Raw genomic sequence first — 23801 nt, 5'->3', positions numbered from 1 at the left:
CACAAAATTTCAACTGTAAGAGATCCAGAGGTCGCTATAATCTCTAATCCTCGCTAACAGTTCATTCAAAGTGTCCATAAGCATTACGTAAAACACAGCATATTCCCGAATCTGACCCCCCCATGCGAAATTGAAAAACTGGCGAACCTCAATATTGTTGAATTTGTTTCGACGCAAAACATGTACACTTCGATCAAGACCTCCCCCCCTCCAGATTGCTAGGCAATTGTCCAACTGTTCAAAAACATCGTATTGGGTTTCAGACTCTTCGGACATTGGTGTTAAAGGCTGATTTATAGGTGTCTGGGGTGCCGAATTAAACCTAGCGCTCTCGTTCTGTACACTGATCTCAAGACCACCCCCCTCCAGATTTGCTAGACATTTGTCCAACTGTTCAAAAACATCATATTGACTTTCAGACTCTTCGGACAATGTTGTTAAAGGCTGTCTTAGAGGTGTCTGTGGGGCCGAATTAAACCTAGGGCTCGCGTTAAGCTGGGTAATTAGAGATATGATGGTTTCGGGAATCTGTGTTAACATGTTTTCCTCGGAAGGCCCTGACTCATTCATACGTGTAATAATGTCTATGAGTTCGGAGGGAATCTGGGATAATAGATTTTCATCTATTGTCATTATGTCAATTACCCCCGAATCATTCATATGGTTAACTATATCTTGGAGCTCTGTAGGGATCCTGGCTAAGAGGGTTTCAATTGTCTCACTTTGGTCTATAGGGGGCGCCATCTGTCTAATTAAGGATGTGTGTGTGTGTGTGTTTACATGTGTGTTTTTTAACGGTGGTATTTGCTTGTTTTAGCCCTAATGTTTTTTAACATACGGGGTAGCTCGCTACGCCAGAATGACACATCCTGATTGTATTGATGCTCGAGTAGAATACACATGCGCCTCTGGAGTAGAGCCTTTCGTGATTTTAAACCCAGGGTAAACGCTTTGAAAAAACGTTCTTGGTCTATTTCAGAATCTGCTGTTTCCCCCACAGAATTGGCCGATTCAAGAAGGTTGGCAGCTTCACAGAACATCAAATCGTCTACCTCAGAAATGTCATTTAAATCTTTGACATCATCAGGTTTCGCTGGTGTCTTTGGAGCCTCCTCGGGGATGCTTGTCTGGGCATCCTCCGATGTTTGTGCGTTGTGTTCATAAGCCGGTGAGGAGTCTGAAATAAAAATAATACATACACAAATAGGTTATTAACCCTCAAATATGTTAAAAATGCCAAATACATTTCAGATATAAGCCTATATATTAACAATACATTAATTAAATACCTCGGCTTTTTTGACGAGGGCTGTTCTGAAGAAGCTCTGAAACCAGGGGCTGATGTCTTTGTTCAACCTGTATTACAGCATCTGCAGGTTCGGTAGATGGTGAGCCTGAAAAAAACAAACAAACAAACAAAAAACAGCATTAGGCCTTGTTTTAACATATTCCGGCATAAAAAAAATATATAAATATTAAAATAATAATATATATAAATAATAATATATAATTGATTCATACCTAGTCCTTGGAACGACGTCTCGTGAATATCGGCCAAGTAGAATTGTTCGGGTGAAGCGGAACTGTGGATCTGAGCACTAATTATCCTTTGGTGTTTAGAAATATGGGGGACAACGTTGTCCTGGCCAAGGGGAGTTGACCTGCCGTTTAAAGTCTCTGTTCGCTGCTTTTGTGTAAATACATCCTGGGAGTAGGGCAGAATTGTCTCGTAGTCATATGCTTCGCAGAAACCGTTCAGGCTCCATAGGGCATCGTTTAACCTTCTAGGCTTTAGGTCCTCTGTAAACATATAAAATAACTTTTAATATAAGATGCCCACACTTTTTGTTTTTAAGGTATAAATATTTTATGTATGGAATTCTTGGAGCTTACTTACGTTGACAATTCAGGGCAGGCGTTTGTTTGTCGGCACTTTGTTTCGGAGCCCCATTGGATGGTTCGAGCTCAGTTATACCTCGGAGTATCTGCGTGAATGCTTCAGAATCTATAAAACATTCGACAATATTAAAGCTATAATCACTTTAGCTAATATTGCCTTGTTATACGGTAAGCATACTGATCCTAATGATTGTTTAATATTTCTATAACATCCCACGCTTTTCAAACAATTCCCCACAACAATCAAATCTAATAAAGATTTATTTCAAGAACTCACCTTGCGATAGATCCATTAGACTGTTTTCCCCGATTATCTTTTTTAACGCTTCAGTCCGATAACGATTCTTGGAGTTTCTGGAGGTGCTGTTTGCATCGGAACTAAAACGCTGCTAACATTGCCCATGGTTTCTAGCGCTTTTGTACCCTACGACCTAGAGAAAAACCCCTGAATGATTTTTTTACATAGCATTTGGGGTTTGTCGTTTTTTTCGGGCTATACCATAGGCCCATGGTATATTTGACACATTTCAAACACATGGTATTGGGTGTGTCTAAACATTAGGATCCTTTTGGAGCTTCTAAAATCTCCGGGGTGCTAGCACCTAGATGCATGGGGTGTGTTGTTCTCGACATCGCTGGGATGAATGACTTTTTAGCCCACCTAAAAAAATAGTTTTATGAAAGGCCTTTAAGATTAGGAGTCGTAAGACACAATATTATTGTTGGGGGGTAGGCATCTGTTTTGCAGGCTAGTGTAAACCTTGGTTTCAAACGACCCACCAGGCATGCAAGGGTATTTTTTTAACAAACAACCCGCCCCCCTTTTTCTGTTTTTGAAACACACACACACACACACACACACACACACACACAGCCACTACAGAAAACTCCCTCACGCACATGCGCGCGCACATGGCTTTTTCCGCAAGATTTTTCTCAGGGACAGACTGCGCTAAGAGTGAACAAACGCGAGAGTTTATAACGTGGTGAGATTCTGATTTTAAAACCATTTATTTCATTCAAAATATTTAGTACATACATTTTATATCGTTACATTCTTAAGGTATTTTACGATGCCTTTCTTACAGATCCTGGGAGCTTATGCAACCAACCGCCATTGTCCGTGTCGAGTTCACCCTCAAAAGGCAAGGCTCTCTTGCTATGTCCATCAACACATGGTAAGTTTTCACTCCAGGGGTAGATCCTCCGTCGGGCCTTTTGGTCTTGACTCTGTCTCAAGGAAAGCCTCGCCCAGCGCTTTAACTGTTCCCCATTTTGGAAGAGAATGTCCAGCTTATTCATAAGTGTTATGAAAATTGGATAATCCACCCATTTAAAACTAAACACAGGAATAAAAAAGTTTACATGTTTGCGTGCTCTGGAAGCTACCGGAGAATTGACAGACTTTGTAGCATTAGCCTTATCATAAAGGTCACAGGCTAAAATTGTCACTTTGTTGTCAGGGCTATAGTCCATTGAAGCAATTCTTAGAGCCTTGAGATCACTGCGGCCGCAGACCTGTTCTTCCAACGCATATCCTGGCACATTTGTAACACTTAGGACCTGTTCAATTTTACAAAGAGCCAGCCTGATGTTTAACCATTCTCTCATCCCCAGAGCCGGGGGAAAACTCCCAGGTTTTGCAGGATAAAGGGGTTTGGGTCCACGGTCTGTGAATATCTTTACCGTAGAATCCTCCGGGTGGAATATGTAAGACATGTGGCCCTCACTCGTACCCAAAAATCCTTTAAAACATTCTGGAGCTTCACACAGAACTTCTTCAAGGCTTTGGTCACTGGGTTCATGACAAGCCGAGCATAACATCCCTAAAATTGGCATAGGTGTCATTTTTGTTTAATATTCAGGGGGGTTATCATGTACAGTCTTAAACAGGTATTGTTCAGCGGCTTTATAAGGGGCCTTAACCAACCCAAACCGTGAGAAACAGTAACAGGTTGACCTGACACATGGTCACTTACTCAACCCTGGGCATGCACCCTTCTACATGACATAGGGTCATAAATCATTACATAGGGTCATAAATCAGGCTTGGGTCATCAATCATTAACGGCCTGTCAAAGGGACCCTTACTCACCCCATAGCCCCCACCTAACCAGGCTTGCCTATCAGGCTTGGGTCATCAATCATTAACGGCCTGTCAAATGGACCCTTACTCACCCCATAGCCCCCACCTAACCAGGCTTGCCTGACCAGAAGACATGCACACGTCATCACTACATAGGGTTCACATAGAGTTCACATAGGTTCACATAGGGTCATCAATCAAAATTTTGACCCGTGACATCTACTTTATTCTCTCTTTCAATAGCTATTTTCTCAAAATTGGGGTTACAAGTTTATCAACTTTCAAAACAGAATTACTTTCCCATTGTTCCTCAACTGCAGTGTATGATATACTGTTTTCTACTTTTATCCCATCTTAAAAAAACACAATTTCAAATTTTGCTACATAGGACCATATCCAGCTGGTGGGTCACACTTTAGGCAATTCAATTATGCATTTAATTGTATTGTTTACTTTGTGTATTATAATTAGCTTGTGCGCTTTTCTCCACGAGGAAGGGGATGCTATTTTGTTGGGTCTGTAACCATGTTTGCCAATGACAATCCAATTCAAACATTTATTTTTAAACAGAAGTTCAGTAATGGGCCAAATGTAATTCCATTTCGATGGTGGTTATTTTGCTCAATGCACTGTCTCTGCACCGGTACATTGTCTATAAAACGTCTCTCTCTCTCTCCTCTCTCTCTCTCTCTCTCTTTCTCTCTCTCTCTCTCTCTCTCTCTCTCTCTCTCTCTCTCTCTCTCTCTTCTCTCTCTCTCTCTCTCTCTCTCTCTCTCTCTCTCTCTCTCTCTTCTCTCTCTCTCTCTCTCTCTCTCTCTCTCTCTGTGTGTGTGGTGACTTTATGAAGAGTAAAGTTAAGGCCTCAACATCTTGCTGATTTTATCTTTACTAACATCTATCAGAATTTCTGTTGCTGTCCATTTTGAAAGTGCTGAACGAATAGGCCTACTTCATCGCTGCTCATTTTCTTGCACTTGCTTATACTTAGAGCTAAGTGTTAAATACATGAAAACAAACATTTTGAATTTACTGAACATCAATGTAATAATGTTTGTGTGTGGTTCTAAAGTCAAAACTCATGTCGGTATGTATTATTATTGAAGGAGAATGTGGTTGTTATCGAGTTACAACAATCCACAAGGAACCAGTAGAAACACATTTTATTTAAAGAAGTCAGACATCAGCTATGGTTTTTAAAATGGCAGTAAATGAGAGTGAGTAAAATGTTTTGCTGCCAGACGTGGCTCAGCTGATAGCCAGGTGTAGCGGTGATAAGGATACACTCACTGCTTAAAGGAAAGCTCTGCGGTCGGGACAGCTGTATGTAGATCCTAACAGTTTGTAGGCATCGTTTGTCACCATTAAAGTACATTTAATGCATTGTTTATTGTTGTGGCTTTGCTGGCCTGCATCTATAAAAATTGGTTGAGTTTGACCCACCAAGAGACACTCACACTGTAAACACTCCACCACAACCACACAACCATGTAGTGAAGACCCCCAAGGGGTGGTCCTTACCTTGAAGAGCCGCAGTATGTTGGCCACCATGATGGACACAGAGCTGGACGAGGCTCCAATGACTCCCACTACCCTCTCAGGCTTGGTGATGATGGGTGCTCCCCCGCCAAGACACTTGACGTCCGTCCCGTCCTTCTCGATGAGGGCCTGGACGAAGGTAAGTGACTGCTCCAGGGCGTGGGTGTCCCGGGAACACGTGTCTAGAATGCGTGCTCCCAGCGTGATGTTGGGTAGCAGGGAATGGTCGTTGTTGATACGGTCCAGGGCGAACAGCATGGCCTCCAGACGATGGATCCCCTTCTCCTTCTTCAGCTCCCCACAGGCCTTGCCTTCGTTGCCCCTGGCGTGCACAGGGAACAGGCCTCCCAGGGAGATGTCTCCGTCGATGCGGATGGAGTTGAGGTGTGTGCCACCCGGACCTTTGGGTTTGGCAGCCTGGGCGGTCATGAGAGAGCAGTAGAGTAGAAGTAAGAGCCTGATCAGGCTGCCTCTGTGACAGATCCTGTCTGTCCGATGCAAAGCACACCCCTGGAGCTGAGACACCATGACCACAGCCCAGACACGAATACTGACACACTTTAGAACCCGGCGGAATCAGGAACACAGAGAACACTACTTTATGTCATGGGGGTTAATCTTAATTAGACTTTTCGAAGAGGTGGGCACGGAACAGGTGATGTGTCTTGTTGCTTTGCTCTAAGTTTGGTTCTTCAAAGGATATATCCTCTTCTTTTCTTATCTTTTTCTTTCCTTCTATTCTCCTCACTCCTTGGTCTGACTAGTGTGGTGGGCAGCTACTCCTCTGCCCGCTGTTACTCACCACCCTGCCTATGGCGATCCCTCACAGGGGGCATTAAGAAGAGCAAAGGTGTATGATAAGCTCTTTTTTCCCCCTCTCTCTCTCTCCCTCCTTCTCTTACTCTCTCCCTCCACGTCGATCAGGAGTTTTTAATCTCTCCCCTTCCCTTGGGGGTGGGGGGGTTGGTTGATTCGTGTCAGAGCCTTCAGGCCACTCGGCTCAATTCTCCGGGTTGCTGAGTGAATTCCTGCAAGATAAAGCAGAGGAGGAGCGATGAGAAACACCACACAGAATGAGAGGGGCTAGAGATGAGAGAAGGGATTTATGTTGATTTGAGCTTTTCACTGCTTTCTTTTTCTGTCAAACCTCCTTTTGCTGCAATCCTGTGTGGAATGATGAGACACATTTTTTCTCTCACATGCTGTCTTTCACTCTCACATGCTCTCTCTCTCTCTCTCTCTCTCTCTCTCTCTCTCGCTCTCTCTCTCTCTCCCTCCTCTCTCCCTACCTACCCACCCACCTCTCTATCTTGATTTTAAAAAGGGTTGCCATGGACTCCCAAGGTCGAAAGGCATGAAAGTTAGCTCCCACACGCCTCTTTTCAACATACTCAATAGGAAAACTAGCCTACTGTACTAATGTGCCTAGCATTGTTATGTTGCAAAAAAATTGGTATGACGTGTATTCTCATGTCTTGATTACATGTACTATATCTCTTTCGGTTCTTACTGTCAGTACTTAAATCAGATATTTCCTCCATACAATTATGTTGCTTCTGTTGATTAGTTCTTAACCTCTTCCCGACCGTTCCCGATCCAAAGATGACATTAAGGCAACGTCAGACCAACATGTTAAGATGACGCTAAGGCAACATCAGACCAATATGTTGTGTCTTTTATAGAAATTCCACATTCCTCTTGACACCTCGTATCCCTTCTGTCAAATGACAGATCAGAGAGGGGGAAGATATTGGATGAATCATCACACTTTCTCCTATTGGAGTCCTCCTTTCCTATTCTTCCATCAGCACGTTTCCCACTCCTTTCTTTCCCACAAAGCTGTCATATCGGAGTCTGCACCTTGTACGGCATCAAACCATTGGGATGGTTTCTCTGAAGAGACTGTGAAATGGTAATTGCAATATTACTACAGGAGCAGAGCTGCTATGATACAGGAGTAGGTAAGAGGAGAAATGTCCCCAGAAGAACTAGCTCTTCAAAGTTTAAACCCATATAGCGTGACTTGGTTCTTTAACTGTACACGCCCACATTCACTTGTGGGAAGATAGCCCATATTGGATTCAATTCCATCTCTATGCCACTTATCATTTTCATATCATTTTAATGAGTTGGTTTTACTTGACGTGAGTACGTTCACACAAATTCTAGTCAAGCACAATGTAGAAGCAGTGTGTCATTGGAAAATCTGCCACGCAAAATCTGCCACGCAAAATCAAACATTTTTGATAGTCCAAGGCAATATCTATCTGTGATGGGCGCCCATTAAAAAAGTATAATACTGAGGGAATTGGACAAAATATACTGTTGCATAAGAAACTATATCACCAAAGGTGTAGCCCACCGATCTGCTGCACCATCCCCAAATCGAAGTCACTAACCACATGCCTTCTTCAGTGTAGCAAATATAATAGGCTAGTGGCCATTCCTGAATAAGGGCTTTAGTTTTTGAGATCCCCCTACCTGAGGTAGAGCAAAACACAACCATGGTTTTTCACATCTCTTATGTCTCCCATTTATGAAATGTATGGTTGTGAATAAATATTATACTGCAAAAGTGTGTCATGACTGTCCTGTGAGGATCCGAATGGGTCAGATCAGACTGGGGGGGATGGTAACCAGGCCTCCCACAGAGGGGGAGCTGCTGGATGATCGACCGTTTACACCCTGTCGTAAATTACAAGAGAGGGAGACATTCTCTCTTTACCCGCCAGTATTGGTTAAAGGAATGTCCCTTTGTCTCCAGAGAGTTTTGCCTGCTCTAAACTCTAACGTCCAAAAAGTGGATAATGGAACAATAATTCTAACATAAAGAATGTGGAAAACAAATATAATATTGCTTTTCATTTTGTGATGTCATTAACAACTGTATGCATGAAATTGAAATACCGTAACTGGGAAAGTATATACACTTTAAAGGAAACTGTCAAGTTTCCATCCAATATGTTGTGTATATAATATGAACATTTATGAACGTATGTGTGTTAAGATTGGAATGTGATTTTCAATTTCTAATGAGATGATAGTTTTTGACATCCTTTGCACATTAAGTAGCCAAGCGTCAAGTGAGTTCAGAGAGCTTGTCCGCTTGCTCTAGACTACATGACAAGTCATTGAAGCCATGGACAAATAAGAAGAAGAACATTGTAACCTCTTGTGCACAATCAGAGCCTTACACTCAAGTCTGAGAGAAGGCCAACCAAAACTCTTTGTCAGAACCAAGAAGGCTTGGTTCCAACAGAGATAAACGATGAACGAAGGCATTTCACACGTAAATACATTCATGATTTCTTACTACAAACGGGCAGCGATTTGTGTGCAAAGTATATGATTAATGGGTGAATAGTTATAGAATGTATCCACAATAAGTGTCCATCTATCTCTCTCTTTTTCCCCCTCTCCATCTCTGTGTTATAAGCCATCATATTGTGTCAGTCCGCTACGGAACCTTGTCTGATGTAAAGGGCGTATGTTTATTTTGTGTTATTATTTAGTTAGCTAGTAAATAAATGATTAAAACAATTAATGTAGTACTGAATCATGAGCAAGGCTTTAATTTTTGCAGATCCAAGAAGGTTACGATTGTTCAGAATGATGATATGATAAGAGGTTACAATTCATATGTTGACTGTTTTATGGATGTTATAGGTAAAGACATTCTAGAGTTTAATTCTAGAGTTTAAACTTCTCTAGGGTAGGGGGCAGCATTTGGAATTTTGGATGAAAAGCATTCCCAAATGAAACTGCCTTCTACTCAGGCCCAGAAGATAGGATAGGCATATAATTAGTGGATTTGAATAGAAAACACTCTAAAGTTTCCAGAACTGTTAATATAATGTATGTGAGTATAACAGAACTGATTTGGCAGGCGAAAACCTGAGAAAAATCCATTCAGGAAGTTACAGTATCCATTAACTTAGGACTCAAATTGCAGTTCCTATGCCTTCCACTAGATGTCAACAGTCTTTAGAAATTGTTTCAGGCTTGTATTCTGAAAAATGAGTGAGTAAGAGCAGTCTGAATGAGTGGACCCTGCCTTGTCACAGAGCTTTTTCATGCGCGCGACCGAGAGAGTGCCTTTCTTGTTTACCTTTTTTATTGACAACGTTATTGTCCGGTTGAAATATTATCGATTATTTAGGCTAAAAACAACCTGAGGATTGAATATAAACATTGTTTGACATGTTTCTATGAACTTTAGGGATACAATTTAGATTATTATTTTTTGCCTGCTGTGACTGCGTTTGAGCCTGTGGATTACTGAAGAAAATGCGCAAACAAAACAGAGGTTTTTGGATATAAAGAGAGACTTTATCGAACAAAAGGAACATGTATTGAATAAATGAATGTCTTCTGAGTGCAATCATATGAAGATCATCAAATTTAAGTGATTCATTTTATCTCTATTACTGACTTGTGTAACTCTTCTACTTGGCTGGCTACTGTTTGTAATGATTTGTCTGCTGGGCTATGTTCTCAAATAATTGTAAGGTATGCTTTCGCCGTAAAGCATTTTTGAAATCTGACACCCTGGTTGGATTCACAAGAAGTTAATCTTTAACATATGTAAAATAGTTGTATCTTTTCTGAATTTTTATAATGGGTATTTCTGTATTTGAATTTGGCGCTCTGCAATCTCACTGGATGTTGGCCAGGTGGGATGTCCCACATACCCTAGAGAGGTTAAACAACGTCTTCCGTGGTGCCCTAAATCCTAATGAGTTAAGTGTTACATGATTCATTTAATCGGGTAACAATTAAACATAGTTAGTGGATTAAACAAATAATAGTCATCAGATTAATGAAAGTAGAGTTATGACAAGTGGTTAAATTGATAAATATTGTGACACACCCTCTCAACTCAAATCATGCAGAATAATGCCTGGCCGGAAGGGGGATGGGCTCTATAATCTCATTAACCCAATATTGCAAGCACTAATATTGCTGCAATTTGGAATACAAGTAGTCTGTTGTTTGCCCTACATACACAAACAAACATATTAAGGATATCTTAATGTATCTTGGAAATATAGACCTGTAAACCACAGGAGGCTGGTGGCACCTTAATTGGGGAGAAGGGGCTCTTGGCAATGACTGGAGCAGCATTAGTGGAACGGAAACAAATACATCAAACACATGGTTTCCAGGTGTTTGATGCCATTATATTTGCTCCGTTCCGGACATTATTTTTTTGCCATTCTCCCCGTCGTCAGCCTCCTGCGCTGTAAACACAGAGATACAATAGACGGAAATATCAGATTAACTCTCATTCAGTGCTGTATGGTCCAGTCTGAAAAAAAATAAAATACATACAGTTACACATGTTCTTTTGGTGATGTAATTATTTTAATCTAATGGGCTCTGAGAAAAACAACTGGGCTCAGACATAAATTACAGTCTATTTCAGTGAAAGATTATATTTGTTCAGCTCCTACTCTTACAGTTACATTTGGGGCCACTCCCAGATTTGACCACTAATCCTATATGGCATCCAAAATTGCATATGGCTGCCACAATACCATTAAATTGTGATACAATCACCTGTATATATACATGTTTTAAATGAGAGACATCTTTCAGATGTGTGTACTGTCCTTATGACCTGCACTCAAGACTATTTCTGTACAATTCAACTTTGTTGGAAATCCAATATTCCTGCTATAGTTACACTCAAACACTTTTGTCTCGAATACAGAAAAGGCAGCAGACTGCTTGGCATGGCAACACCAAGTATTCCACACCTCTTTGAGGATCAATGATTCAATGTGGACGCTCCAATAAAAGGAAAGAGAATCCAACCCTGGACTCTTGACACCCTCATACTAACCCTAACTTTACATCTTGTCCCCATTGTGGTATAATTGCTAGTCCAATGACCTTCCACTGGCTCCCTGCATTCGTGATGCACAATGGAATTTGCAGGGCACTCTTCTACAGTTATGGTTGAGCGGGCACATGACCTTTTCCAGAAATCCATGACCACCATCCTGGCTGTCTACCCTGGAGTTGCCATACATGTTGACTTGGTGGCAGGTATCCTAGTGGTTAGAGTGTTGGACTTTTAACTGAAAGGTTGCAAGATTGAATCCCTGAGCTGACAAGGTAAAAATCTGCCATTCTGCCCCTGAACAAGGCAGTTAACCCACTGTTCCTAGGCTGTCATTAAAAATAAGACTGACTTGCCTCATTAAATAAAGGTGAAATAAATGAAAATATTATGTATGGGTAGAATGCAACCAAACATGATGTCAAGCGCATAAGGCAGGTGTTCACCACAATGAACCAACACAAACTGACGATCATTGACAAGCAATCCTTAGTGGGCCTTCACTATATGTATTGAAGTAACATTTAAAACCATTTCAAAACCAATCCAAATGACCCCACGATGTACGCTGGAACCAAATATTTTTATGTTTTGCTGTCTAGAAAAATATTTTTTATCAGACTTTGAATCGACATTGCACACTGCCCTCAACCTTAGTTTCAATGCGGAAAACAGGCAAAAGGTTAGAGCTGTACATATACGCTTTTAGAGGAGGTGACTGCTGTGTTAAAGGCTGCTTTTCTGTAACTTGGTTACGCTACTGTGTGCTTGTGTTGTGAAAGGCTTCTTATCATATTTGCGGAATTGCCCATTGTTATGCTGTAAGTCTGAATGAGATTTAAACATGAGCACACATTGAAAAGCTATGTGGCTTTAGCTATTCAAACACAGAGGCATGGAAGTGCCACTGAGTCTTAGATATACCAAGAGCCTTATGAAGCCCTTTTAAAGACAGAATAATGCAAGACAAAAAACAAGGGCCACTTATATAAAGGCGAAGGTGTTTGAGTGCAATCATGTTGGCCATATTGGATTCAGAAAAGAATTACACCAAAACAGTCATTATGGACAAGAATGTTGTACACAATTCTGAAAAAATGCCTCTCATCTCCAAAATTCATATTTACACGTGCTTTAACCTCCATTAAATGGTACTATGGCAGCCATATTGGATTTTGGAAGACATCTATCCATAATATCTATTCATATACTGTAACCACTTCTGCAGTAAACTTTTTTTAGACATTAGGGATGTGTTTTGTTCTACCTCGGGTAGCTGTATCTCAAATTTTGGCACCTTGCCACTACCCTACAAATGGAACTCTACAACAAACTGGCAACTTTGTAGTGCTTATTAGTGCACAGATATAGTTTGTACCAGCCTACGAGTTAGGCCTACATTGCAAGGATTACACACACAACTTCCTATTGAAACATTGTTTCAATTTGTTGTAACCCAACCTATTTTGGTGCAGAGAGGAAGAGGCGAAGCAAGACGGTTTACTTTGTGCCAAAAATCTGCACGAAAATAAGAGCATCAAGTGAGGAATTTTCGTATGTAGCTCAATGAGAGTCACAAATTTGGTAAACAAAAAAATGTAACTGCTAATTTGCTACGTGAGGCTTATTTGAACAAATAGAAGATTCATAATGGCTAGGTTGTTTGCGAATGAACTAATATAAGTGAATGATGTTATGTATGGTGTGACATGCTGTACATTGAACTGTACATTGCTATGGTTTACGACAGTGTGCTGCTTTATGAATGAATGGGTTGTGGCACGTCATTAAACGTCAGAGTGATGTAAAATGTTTTAAAAAACGTACAGACTTGCGTTCTTCTACAGCTAAGCTAGATACAGGCACACGTACCATTTTGGAAACAAAAAAAATACTTTCTATCGGAGTTGTTCCTGTGTTCACAGGCATATCTGCCCTCTCATTGGCTCGAATGGTCCCACCTGATTGCGCCTCCTTCCGCCTAGGGCTGCTACCATGACCGTATTATCGCATAGTCATGATCGCAGTCAAATTCCACGTGACCATTTAGTCACGTTAATTAGGCTTCTCGAAGCTCTGATGCCGCTGATGGTCATTTGTAGCCTACCAAACTTGCTAACTGCCTAGCACTTTGCACTCTAATGTCCCTCTAATCGCTCTGACATCAATACAAATCTGATCGAAAATCTAATCAAACACTTCATGAGAGCCCATCAGCTCATGTTGCGCAACATTTCTATAGGCTATTAAATTGTATGAGAAAACAGAGTGATGGCCTCTATTAAAAAGAGGAGGATCCCATCAGCTTTCTATAACCTAGGCCTACAATATTTATTTATCAACTTTCCAAATATTAAGCACATTGCTTCTCTTTATAACAGGAGTTTAGCCAACCTGCCTGGCATGAAAATGAACCACGGGAAAATTGTCCTCCATTCTCTATTTAAGTGAATACATTACATGTATTTTTTCCCCTGCCCCCGTTTCGAGACAAGTGCATGATAATCGTCAATGCTAAATCACAAGAACTTTCGGACATATATTATTTAGCACATGTAAAGACAAGATTAAGTGAAGAATACTCTGATGGGTGACAATATTAGCCCATCACTTTTTAATTATATATTAGCAATTGAATGATGTCCAGCCTGTGTACACACTTCATCAGTCTCTCATTCACAATTCGACAAGCACTTGATAATGCCTCGATTTTCCCAGCGGCATCCCCTTTCTGTCGCGGTAATGCCCCATAAAAAAAACATGCCTTTTGCTGGCAGAGGACATTGTGCTCTTGGACTGAATATAATCATTTGAATTCCATTCTCCCATCTGTGTTTTCCATAGCACCTCTCATTCAAGTTTTAAAAAGTAATGCGTGTCTATTTTAGTAACTTTTTCAAATTATAGTCTCACACCTCATGTAGCCTAGGCCCTGCTTAGCTTCAAGTCAAGGCAAGTCATCAGTGGGATGCAGGGTGGTATGCTGCTGTAGTCAGGGAATGCATTAATCATTATTGATGTTGTCTAAATGTTTGTCTATTTGCTTTTGTTATGCACATTCTTTGCATGAACCTGTTTCTTGGGCAGTGGTGTGTGTTCACGGATGCCAAGGAGAAGTCAAGCTTCCCCAAAAATGTGAATGAAAGAAAAACAATTATACAACAATTTCTCTTTCTCTTTCGACTCGCAAGTGGCTGAATTAATCTGCTCTGATATGATCTGATCTAACCATGAATTCATATATTGTGCCACCGGCCTTACATAATTGAAGTTCAATATGTTGCCTAAAATTTTTGTAGGCTCGTGTTAACTAGCTAGCTAATTTAGCTGGTTCATTGTTGCCTCTGCGAGGAAGTTAGGCTACGAATAATTTTGCCAGGTAGATTAGTCTAGGACAACAAAAACTGAAAGTGTGTACTATTGTATGACAGAGGCATAGACCCTTTTGCCAACATTAAAGAGAGGGGAATGGCATCTAGTCTACAAGTAGTGTGAGTCAACAAGTTCTTTCTACTTGCGCACACACATACACACACACACACACACAGATAAATCAGTGCCAAGGACAGCCACATGATATTTAACTATGTTGATTGGACTAAATTGTTTTCACTGTATTAGACTAAGAATATAGCCTAGTTGATTTGATGATGTTTAAAAGTTTAAGTCAAAATGGTGCTGGAATAGTGGAGGCAGTGCTCCTGTTGTCCTTGTGCTGACTTGCGGTAACTCTCTGTGGTTCTAAATCAGTTGTTGTTTAGTAAACTGTCGGAAACATTAACTTGCTTGATCATAGGTCATGTAACTTGTTTTAACTTGTTCCATGAAATATTTGCTTTGGGGACTTCACTGGCCCGATATGGCTCTCCGGTTTTGTGATGAAACAAATATGTGTGGTTGAATTCATTCCGCCACTGTGTGACTTGTCTTTTTGTTGTCTCTGCCTTATTGTATATCACAATGGTGTATGAACTAATGGGTTATAGAGCAAACAATGCAATTATCACAACATAGGTTGTAATATGGCTTTCTTCCCAGCTTGGCATCCTCAGTGATTTTACCCACGCACCATTGCTGTTCTTAATTGTTAGTGGTTTAGCCTGTTTTGGGAGTTTAAACCAAATCTGGTGCATAAATGAAGATACTGTAGTTAATTGAAAAAAATAGTCAGTTCTAGTCTACTAAATGGGGTGGGTCTCCCATAGACACCAATACAATAGCAGTGGGGTCTGGTCTACTTAGAAATTCAATTAATTGTCTCTGTTTAAAGTTCAGGTATATAGGCTAACCTCTATTCGTCGTTATTGTCACGCCCTGTTCTGTTTCACCTAACCCTGAGCCTGCCTGCCATCCTGTAACTTTGCTCCACCTCTGGATCACTGAACTCCCCCTGTCCCACTCTAGATTGTCGACCCCTGCATGCCTTGACCTGTCGTTTGCCTGCCCCCGTGGTTACAATAAACATTGTTACTTCACACCGTCTGATCTTGGGTCTTACCTTGATTCCTGATAGTACGAACTGGTCATGACTTACCCAGCAGACTTGGACCAGCTCCGCAACACCATCTCCTCCCAAGGAGCCACCATTAGTAGACACGAGGAGATGCTTTACAGTCTGATGGAAGGGTTCCAGGCCATGGCCGAACGTCACAACCAAACCTTGGACGCATTGCGGGAGCAAATCCGTTGGTTGCCTACTAGGCGGCCTACCACGACGGTAAACTCCCAACCCTTCTGTAACCCGGCTGGTAGCAGCGCCGTCACCCCGGGTCCCGGGTCACCCCGCTTACCTCCCCCTTGAGCGCTACGATGGAGATTCCAGAACATGCCGGGCCTTTCTCTCCCAGTGCTCCCTCGTTTTCGAGCTGCAGCCTTCTTTGTTCCCCTCGGACCACTCAAATATAGTGTACATTATTACGCTTATGTCCGGGAGGGCACTCGCCTGGGCCATGTCGGTGTGGGAGCAACAATCCACCATCTGCCTCAGTCTGGGTACCTGGAACCCGGAAGCGCTGTTCGACACGTTCCTGTGCGGATTATCGAGGTGTTAAAGGATGAGCTGGCAGCCTGAGAACTACTGAAGGATCTCGACTCACTCATCACTTTAACCATCCAGATCGATGGTCGGCTACGGGAACTTAGGAGGGAGAAGAGGTCCGATTGCAGTCCCAATAGCTCACTCAGGGATCCCACCTTGCAGCTGATGAACTCCGGAAGTCCCCGACGTCTACGTCCCCGAGAGGATCTGAACTTACCCGAGTCCCTCCAAGAGCCTCCAGAGACTGTCGATTCACCTCTTCACGAGTGTCACGCCCTGACCTTAGAGATCCTTTTTATGTCTCTATTTTGGTTTGGTCAGTGCGTGAGTTGGAGTGGGCATTCTATGTTTTGTGTTTCTATGATGATGATGTTTTGGCTGGGTATGGTTCTCAATCGGGGACAGCTGTCTATCGTTGTCTCTGAATGGGAACCATACTTAGATACCCGTTAACTTTGCTTGATGGCACTTAGCCTTAAGCTTCACGGTTTGTTTCTGTATTGTTTATTGTTTTGTCGGCAACATCCACTATTAAAAGTATGTACACTCACCACCCTGCACCTTGGTCCTCTTTTTCCAATGGCCGTGATAACGAGCAGATGCAGCTCGGCAAGGCTAAGCTGTGTCCGACAGAACGCATATGCAGACTTGAGATGAAGAGTTGTCTGTATTATGGTACTGCCGGTCATTTTGTGTCTACATGTCCCTTCAAGAGACCTAGCTCATTCGTTGGAGTGAGTACACTGGTGGGTCTTAAAGATAATTGTTCTTCTCCCATTACTCGCCCCCCCTCTCCATGAAACACTGCTGTGGGGTGACCAGTTCAAGTCTTTGCAGGTACTCATCGACTCGAGGGCCGATGTGAGTCTCATGGAGGTTACCCTGGCTTCCGAGCTGGGCAGCCCCACTTAACCCCTCTCCATTCCCATGGGTGTTAGAGCGTTGGACGTGTGCTGTATAGGCCAGGTCACCCACCAGACAACCCCGGCAACCTACAAGTGTCGAGGAACCACAGCGAGACGATCCAATTCCTGCTGGTTGACTCGCCTCAAGTTCCCGAGGTATTGGAATTATCTTGGCTCTAGTGACACAATCCCTCCATTGACTGAGCTACTGGTGCCATTGTGGGCTGGAGCCTGTCCTGCCACACTCATTGCCTGAAGTCAGCTCTGCCTGCCCCGGGACGTCTTTCTGGGGGCTTGGAAATTGCCCCGGACCGCTCCGCAGAGTACCAGGACCTCCAGGAGGGGTTCAGTAAGGTCCGGGCCACTTCGCTTCCGCAGCACCGACCGGTATCCAAGAAGGTCAAGCCCGAGGTGCTGGCAGGCCGCTATAGTGCCGGGGCTACACCCCCGGAAGCCGAGACATTTCTCCCCGCTCCAAGATCGTTAGCCCCTCTGCTGTTCGTCCTCTTTTGCCCCGTACCCTCTGTAGATTTTGTCTTTTCTATATCTATATTCAAAACTATGTCTGATTGCCCCTTGTCTTCTGTTTCTAGGCCCACCCCTCCCCCCGTGTCATTGATTGCCAGCCGGCATACACGGTGAGATGCCTCCTGAGGGTTCGACCACTGGGCAAAGGTTTTCAGTACCTTGATGACTGGGAGGGTTACGGCCCGGAGGAGAGGTGCTGGGTTTCTGCTAATCTTGGACCTGCCGTTTGCCTGCCGCTGTTGTTACAATAAACATTGTTACTTCACACCGTCTGCACTTGGGTCTTACCTGGATTCCTGATAGTTATGGAGAACTGCTTGTGAAACAATGTGGACACTGGGCACACACTGGTGGAATCAATGTTGGTTCAACATAATTTGTCTATGTATTGTGACTTGGAATCAATGTGGAAAATACATTGTATTTGAGAAAAATCATCGTCCAGTACGGTACTATTTTCATCTCATTTCAACTAGCATTGTAAACATTGAAATTAGGGTAAAACATAAACTTATATACATTGACTTTACCTAACAGTTTTTACATCTATCTAATTTCAACATAATCATCAGAACTATGCATACATTGAACATTGCACATAAAAATAGAACAAATATTGTTCACTTTCCTATTTTTGAGTTGCACCCCCTTTTTCCCTCAGAGCAGCCTCAATTTGTTGGGGCATGGACTCTACAAGGTGTCGAAACCGTTCCACAGGGATGCTGGACAATGTTGACTTCAATGCTTTTCACAGTTGTGTCAAGTTGGCTGGTAGTGGAACTCTACTCCAAATAGCTCGTTCCATCTCGTCCCACAGATGCTCAATTGGACTGAAATCTGGTGACTGGGCACCAGGCCACTGCAGTAAGGTGAATTCGCTGTCATGTTCATGGAATAATTCCTGGACAATCCTAGCCTTGTGGCATGGGGCATTATCCTGTGAATGTATTTGTATCTTTGTGGCACCAGACCACACAACTAGACAGTAGTCCAGGTATGACAAAACTAGGGCCTATAAAAAAAAAAGGGGTGTGAATACTTTCTGAAGATACTATATATACACACCACATGACGGGATACCCGCTCGTCGAATATTTCATTCCAAAATCTTGGACATTAAAATGGAGTTGGTCCCCAATTTGCTGCTATAACAGCCTCCACTTTTATGGGAAGGCTTTCCACTAGATATTGGTATACTGCTGTGGCGACTCACTTCCATTCAGCCATAAGCGAATTAGTGAGGTCAGGAACTGATGTGGTGCCATGTAGGCCTGGCTCGCATGTCGGTGTTCCAATTTATTCCAAAGGTGTTCGATGGGATTGAGGTCAGGGCTCTTTGCAGGCCAGTCAAGTTCTTCCACAGCGATCTCCTCAAACTATTTCTGTATGGACCTCACTTTGTACACAGGGGCATTGTCATGCTGAAACAGGAAAGGGCCTTCACCAAAATGTCGCCACAAAGTTGGAAGCACATAATCATTTTGAATGTCATTGTATGCTGTAGTGTTAAGATTTCCATTCACTGTTAGCCTGAACCATAAATAACAGCCCCAGACCATTATTCTTCATCCACCAAACTTTACAGTTTCCACTATGTATTGGGGCAGGTATCGTTCTCCTGGTATCCGCCAAACCCAGATTCGTCCGTCAGACTGCCAGATGGTGAAGCGTGATTCCTCACTCCAGAGAAAGTGTTTCCACTGCTCCAGAGTCCAATGGCGGCAAGCTTTACGTCACTCCAGCCGACGCTTGACATTGCGCATGGTGATCTTAGGCTTTTGTGCGGCTGTTGGGCCATGGAAACCCAAACCCGATGAACAGTTCTTCTGCTGATATTGCTTCCAGAGGCAGTTTGGAACTCGGTAGTGAGTGTTGCAACCGAAGACAGGCGATTTTTAAGCAGTATGCGATTCTGCACTCGGCAGTCCCATTCTGTGAGTTTGTGTGGGCTACCACTTCGCTGCTGAGTCGTTGTTGCTTCTAGATGTTTCCAATTCACAATAACAGCACTTACAGTGGACGGGGGCAGCTCTAGCATGACAGAAATTTGACGAACTGACTTGTTGGAAAGGTGGCATCCTATGACGGTGCCACGTTGAATGTCACTGAGCTCTTCAAGTAAGGTCATTCTCCTACCAATGTTTTTCTATGGCGATTGCATGGCTGTGTGCTCGATTTTATACACCGGTCAGCAATGGTGTGGCTGAAAAAGCCGAATCCACCAATTTTAAGGGGTGTCCATTTGTATTTATATTGTATGTTGGATTCACGTGTCCATCATCAAAAATCACATTTACAGAATATCACTAAATCAAATCCAACTTTAAATGCACTTCAAATAAAGTTTGATTTAGTCCTACTTTTCAACAAAGATTTTTGGTTGAGATGGAAAACGTGAATCCAACATATTAATAAAGTTTAGATAAATTTGAAATCAATCAACCATCCTTTATATACAAGAAAACATCCAAACGTAAAATTGTGTGATGATGTAGATTTGTGCCCACTCGTCACAAACGGTGCACACTGTCTAATCTGCCATTAGGCCCTACATTAAAATATTCTGTGTCTTATGCATTTAGCCATTTCTTTCTAGGAGCATTATACTGGACATACATTAACTGTATTATTTTTTAGCTCCTTTGTTAGCAGTAAGCTACTGTTTATAGTTCATGCCCAGTTCGGTAGGAAAATGTTGGTAGGAAAATGTTTGTATGGAAAGGTATTTTCGTATAGTCGGTTCCAGACATAAATGCGGTTATTTTCCTGTCTCTAGCCTACAAGAGTGAAATGTTGGTTCGGTGCACAGAATCATTGTAACACAAGTTAAAGACTGTGTGTTTCATTCTGTTAATGCTTTCCTTTGTCCATACTTCCCACGTTGTGTCGAATCTCCGTGTGTCCTGTCTTGTCTGTGTCATTTGGGTTGTGTACCGCTATATGTTACTGCACTCCAAAAATGAAGGTATCAACAAGGGTTCTTCTAAGATCATCAAAGTCATTTGAATAACCAAGCGTTCTTGGCACTGAAAATTGCCCCAAAAAGGTTCTTCCAAGAACCCCATAGGAGGTGGGGTTCATCGAGGGACCTCCTTAGTTGGTGGGGGTTCTTGCAGGAACCTAATTGCCCAACTGAAACACTTGGATTTGAATTTGAAAGGGCAGCAGGTAAGGCACTTAACTGAACATGTTAAAGATCTCCTCAATTTAAGGTAAGGAATGGCCCTTGTATGATCTAAGTTGAAATTGTTTTGTGATGACACTGCCTATCTTTTCATATTTGTGCAAATCTTTCTAAAACAGAAAATGGACACAATTCAGTAGATATCAATAAACAAAGAGGTAAGAATCTGTACTGTAGTCTATAAGAATATGTTAAAGGAAAGCTGTAATGGGTGCAGATGACTGAACTGCTCACTTTTGTCTGTCTGCAGGTATACAGATGAGGAGGCATACACATGTATGTCAGTTGGTATTGGTGCAGTATGTAATGCAGATCAGATTTACCATTGTCCTCCCTTACCTCTTCAATGAATATCCCATAGGCCTCTACGTTATGGACAAGGTATGTCCAAAATAAAATAAAAATCATTCACATTTACCACGTAAACCAAGGTATGAATACTGTTGTGTGCATGTTTTTTAATCATCTGTATAACTACTATTTTTGGGATTCACAGACTTTACCCTCCCTACACCTCTGATGAATATAACAGGAAACCTGTTCGTTCACCATGCACTGCAAAATCATTCTGGCTATGGATACGGAGAACATCAACACATCAATACAACATCAACACACGCCAGAGGATATACCCATTGGACTTGGGACTCTGCTGGGAGTTTACCTCATACATGTTTTTTTATTCTGCTTTGCCACTAAACTAAAATAAAGTGTTATTGTTGTTATTGTAATGCATATTATTATTATTAATAATAATTAACCCAAAACATTCTTCAAAAGGTTATTCAAGGATCCATTCAAAGGGGTTCTTTGAAGAAAGGTTTCTTCAAATAACTTATAAGGGTTCCCCCACAGTTTCAATTTGAAGAACCCCTAAAATATACTCCAGGAACCTTTTCTTTTTAGAGTGTAGGTTGCTGCCATTCGCTGGTTCCATTCAGGTAATAATTCATGATTGTTGTTTAACGTGTGCCTAATTTAAAGTGTACATGGAAGTGTACATGAGTAAGCCAGACACATTTGTGTGAGTCTGTTTATGAGTAAGCCAGACACATTTGTGTGAGCCACATTTTGGCGTTATGTCGCCATACATATTGGTATGTTCCAGGAAGTGTACCTCGTATTTTTCGGCTCCTTTTGGAGCGCAATGGAGTTCTGTTTTAGAATTCAAGTGGGGAGGCTGCTTGAGCCAACCTGTAAGGGCTTTGGAAGCTACATGACAAGCCTGTTTTAGGCTTAGTGCGGTTCGTTATTTTGTATGAGAAGTAAGTCTATTGTCTACCCGTCATTGCCGGCTATCACGCTGTGAATAAATATGGACACCTTTCCAACAGAACCTTTTGCATCCTTCTGAATATCTGCCCTTAAGACCTCATCTTTACGTTACCTATTTCACAAAGTGTATTATTAATATCATGAATTTGCCATCATATTTTAAATGGAAAATGGTAACTACTTCTTAACTTCCAAAGATCCAATCAACCATGGATGAATGATAGTATACATAGCTTCACGTTGAAATGATGTCCATTTGGCAAATCAAATGTCAATGTAGCCTACATAATCCTAACCTCGCTCCAAATGTACTTTCACATACAGCTTGTGTAAAACAGTCAGAGGAGTTACTTTCAACTATTCAAGTTATTTAGGTAGTCTATGCAAATGAGCATGGAAGCTGATCAGTGTCTAAATGTGTTGACATGATAGCTCAGCTGAATCGCACACAGCTGATTTTCCAAAGCTAAGCATTTTACACAGAGGCAGTCATCTTTGGACTGCGGCTTGCAATTTTATTTCAAAATACGTCTTTATTTAGGTTGATGGCATGAAGTTGAAACAATGATGCTGATTCAAACATAATTTTACTATCAACATTGAAACAACATCAAATAACATACACCACCGTTCAAAAGTTGGGGGTCACTTAAAAATGTCCTTGTTCTGAAAGAAAAGCACAGTTTTTGTCCGTTAAAATAACACCAAATTGACCATAAATACAGTGTAGACATTGTTAATGTTGTAAATGACTAATGCAGCTGGAAACGGCTGATTGTTTCTATGGAATATCTACATAGGCGTAAAGAAGCCCATTATCAGCAACCATCACTCCTGTGTTCCAATGGCATGTTGTGTTAGCTAATCTATGTTTATAACTTAAAAAGGCTAAATGATCATTAGAAAACCCTTTTGCAATTATGTTAGCACAGCTGAAAACTTTTTTCTGATTAAAGAAGCAATATAATTGGCCTTTAGACTATTTGAGTATCTGGAGCATCAGCATTTGTGGGTTCAATTACAGGCTCAAAATTGCTAGAAACAAATAATGTTCCTCTGAAACTTGTCGGTCTATTCTTGTTCTGAGTAATGAAGACTATTCCATGCGAGAAATTGCCAAGAAACTGAAGATCTCGTACAACGCTGTGTACTACTCCCTTCACAGAGCAGCGCAAACATGCTCTGACCAGAATAGAAAGACGAGTGGGAGGCCCTGGTGCACAACTGAGCAAGAGGACAAGTACATTAGAGTGTCTAGTTTGAGAAACAGATGCCTCAACTGGCAGCATAATTAAATAGTACCCGCAAAACACCAGTCTCAACGTCAACAGTGAAGAGGCGATTCCGGGATGCTGGCCTTCAAGGCAGAGTTGCAAAGACAAATAGTTATCTCAGACTGGCCAATAAAAAGGAAAGATTAAAATGTGCAAAAGAACACTGGACAGGGGAACTCTGCCTAGAAGGCCAGCATCCCGGAGTCGCCTCTTCACTGTTGACGTTGAGAC

At 41.9% G+C, this 23801-nt stretch overlaps 1 protein-coding gene across 1 annotated transcript in view; it reads right to left on the bottom strand.

Moving 5' to 3' along the window:
- LOC109878670 (metabotropic glutamate receptor 4-like) overlaps positions 1-23801 on the bottom strand; it is a 287551-nt gene that overhangs the window by 209563 nt on the left and 54187 nt on the right. The window contains exon 2 of the mRNA XM_020470908.2: positions 5504-6549. Within this exon, the coding sequence (XP_020326497.1) occupies positions 5504-6049 (546 nt within the window). The 5' untranslated portion in view covers positions 6050-6549. The remainder of the gene's footprint in view (positions 1-5503; positions 6550-23801) is intronic.

The sequence above is a fragment of the Oncorhynchus kisutch genome, linkage group LG1 (assembly GCF_002021735.2).
Source record: "Oncorhynchus kisutch isolate 150728-3 linkage group LG1, Okis_V2, whole genome shotgun sequence".
Classification (NCBI taxonomy): Eukaryota; Metazoa; Chordata; class Actinopteri; order Salmoniformes; family Salmonidae; genus Oncorhynchus; species Oncorhynchus kisutch.
The sequence above is the reverse complement of the archived record's forward strand: the minus strand, read 5'-3'. Positions and strand labels throughout refer to the sequence as shown.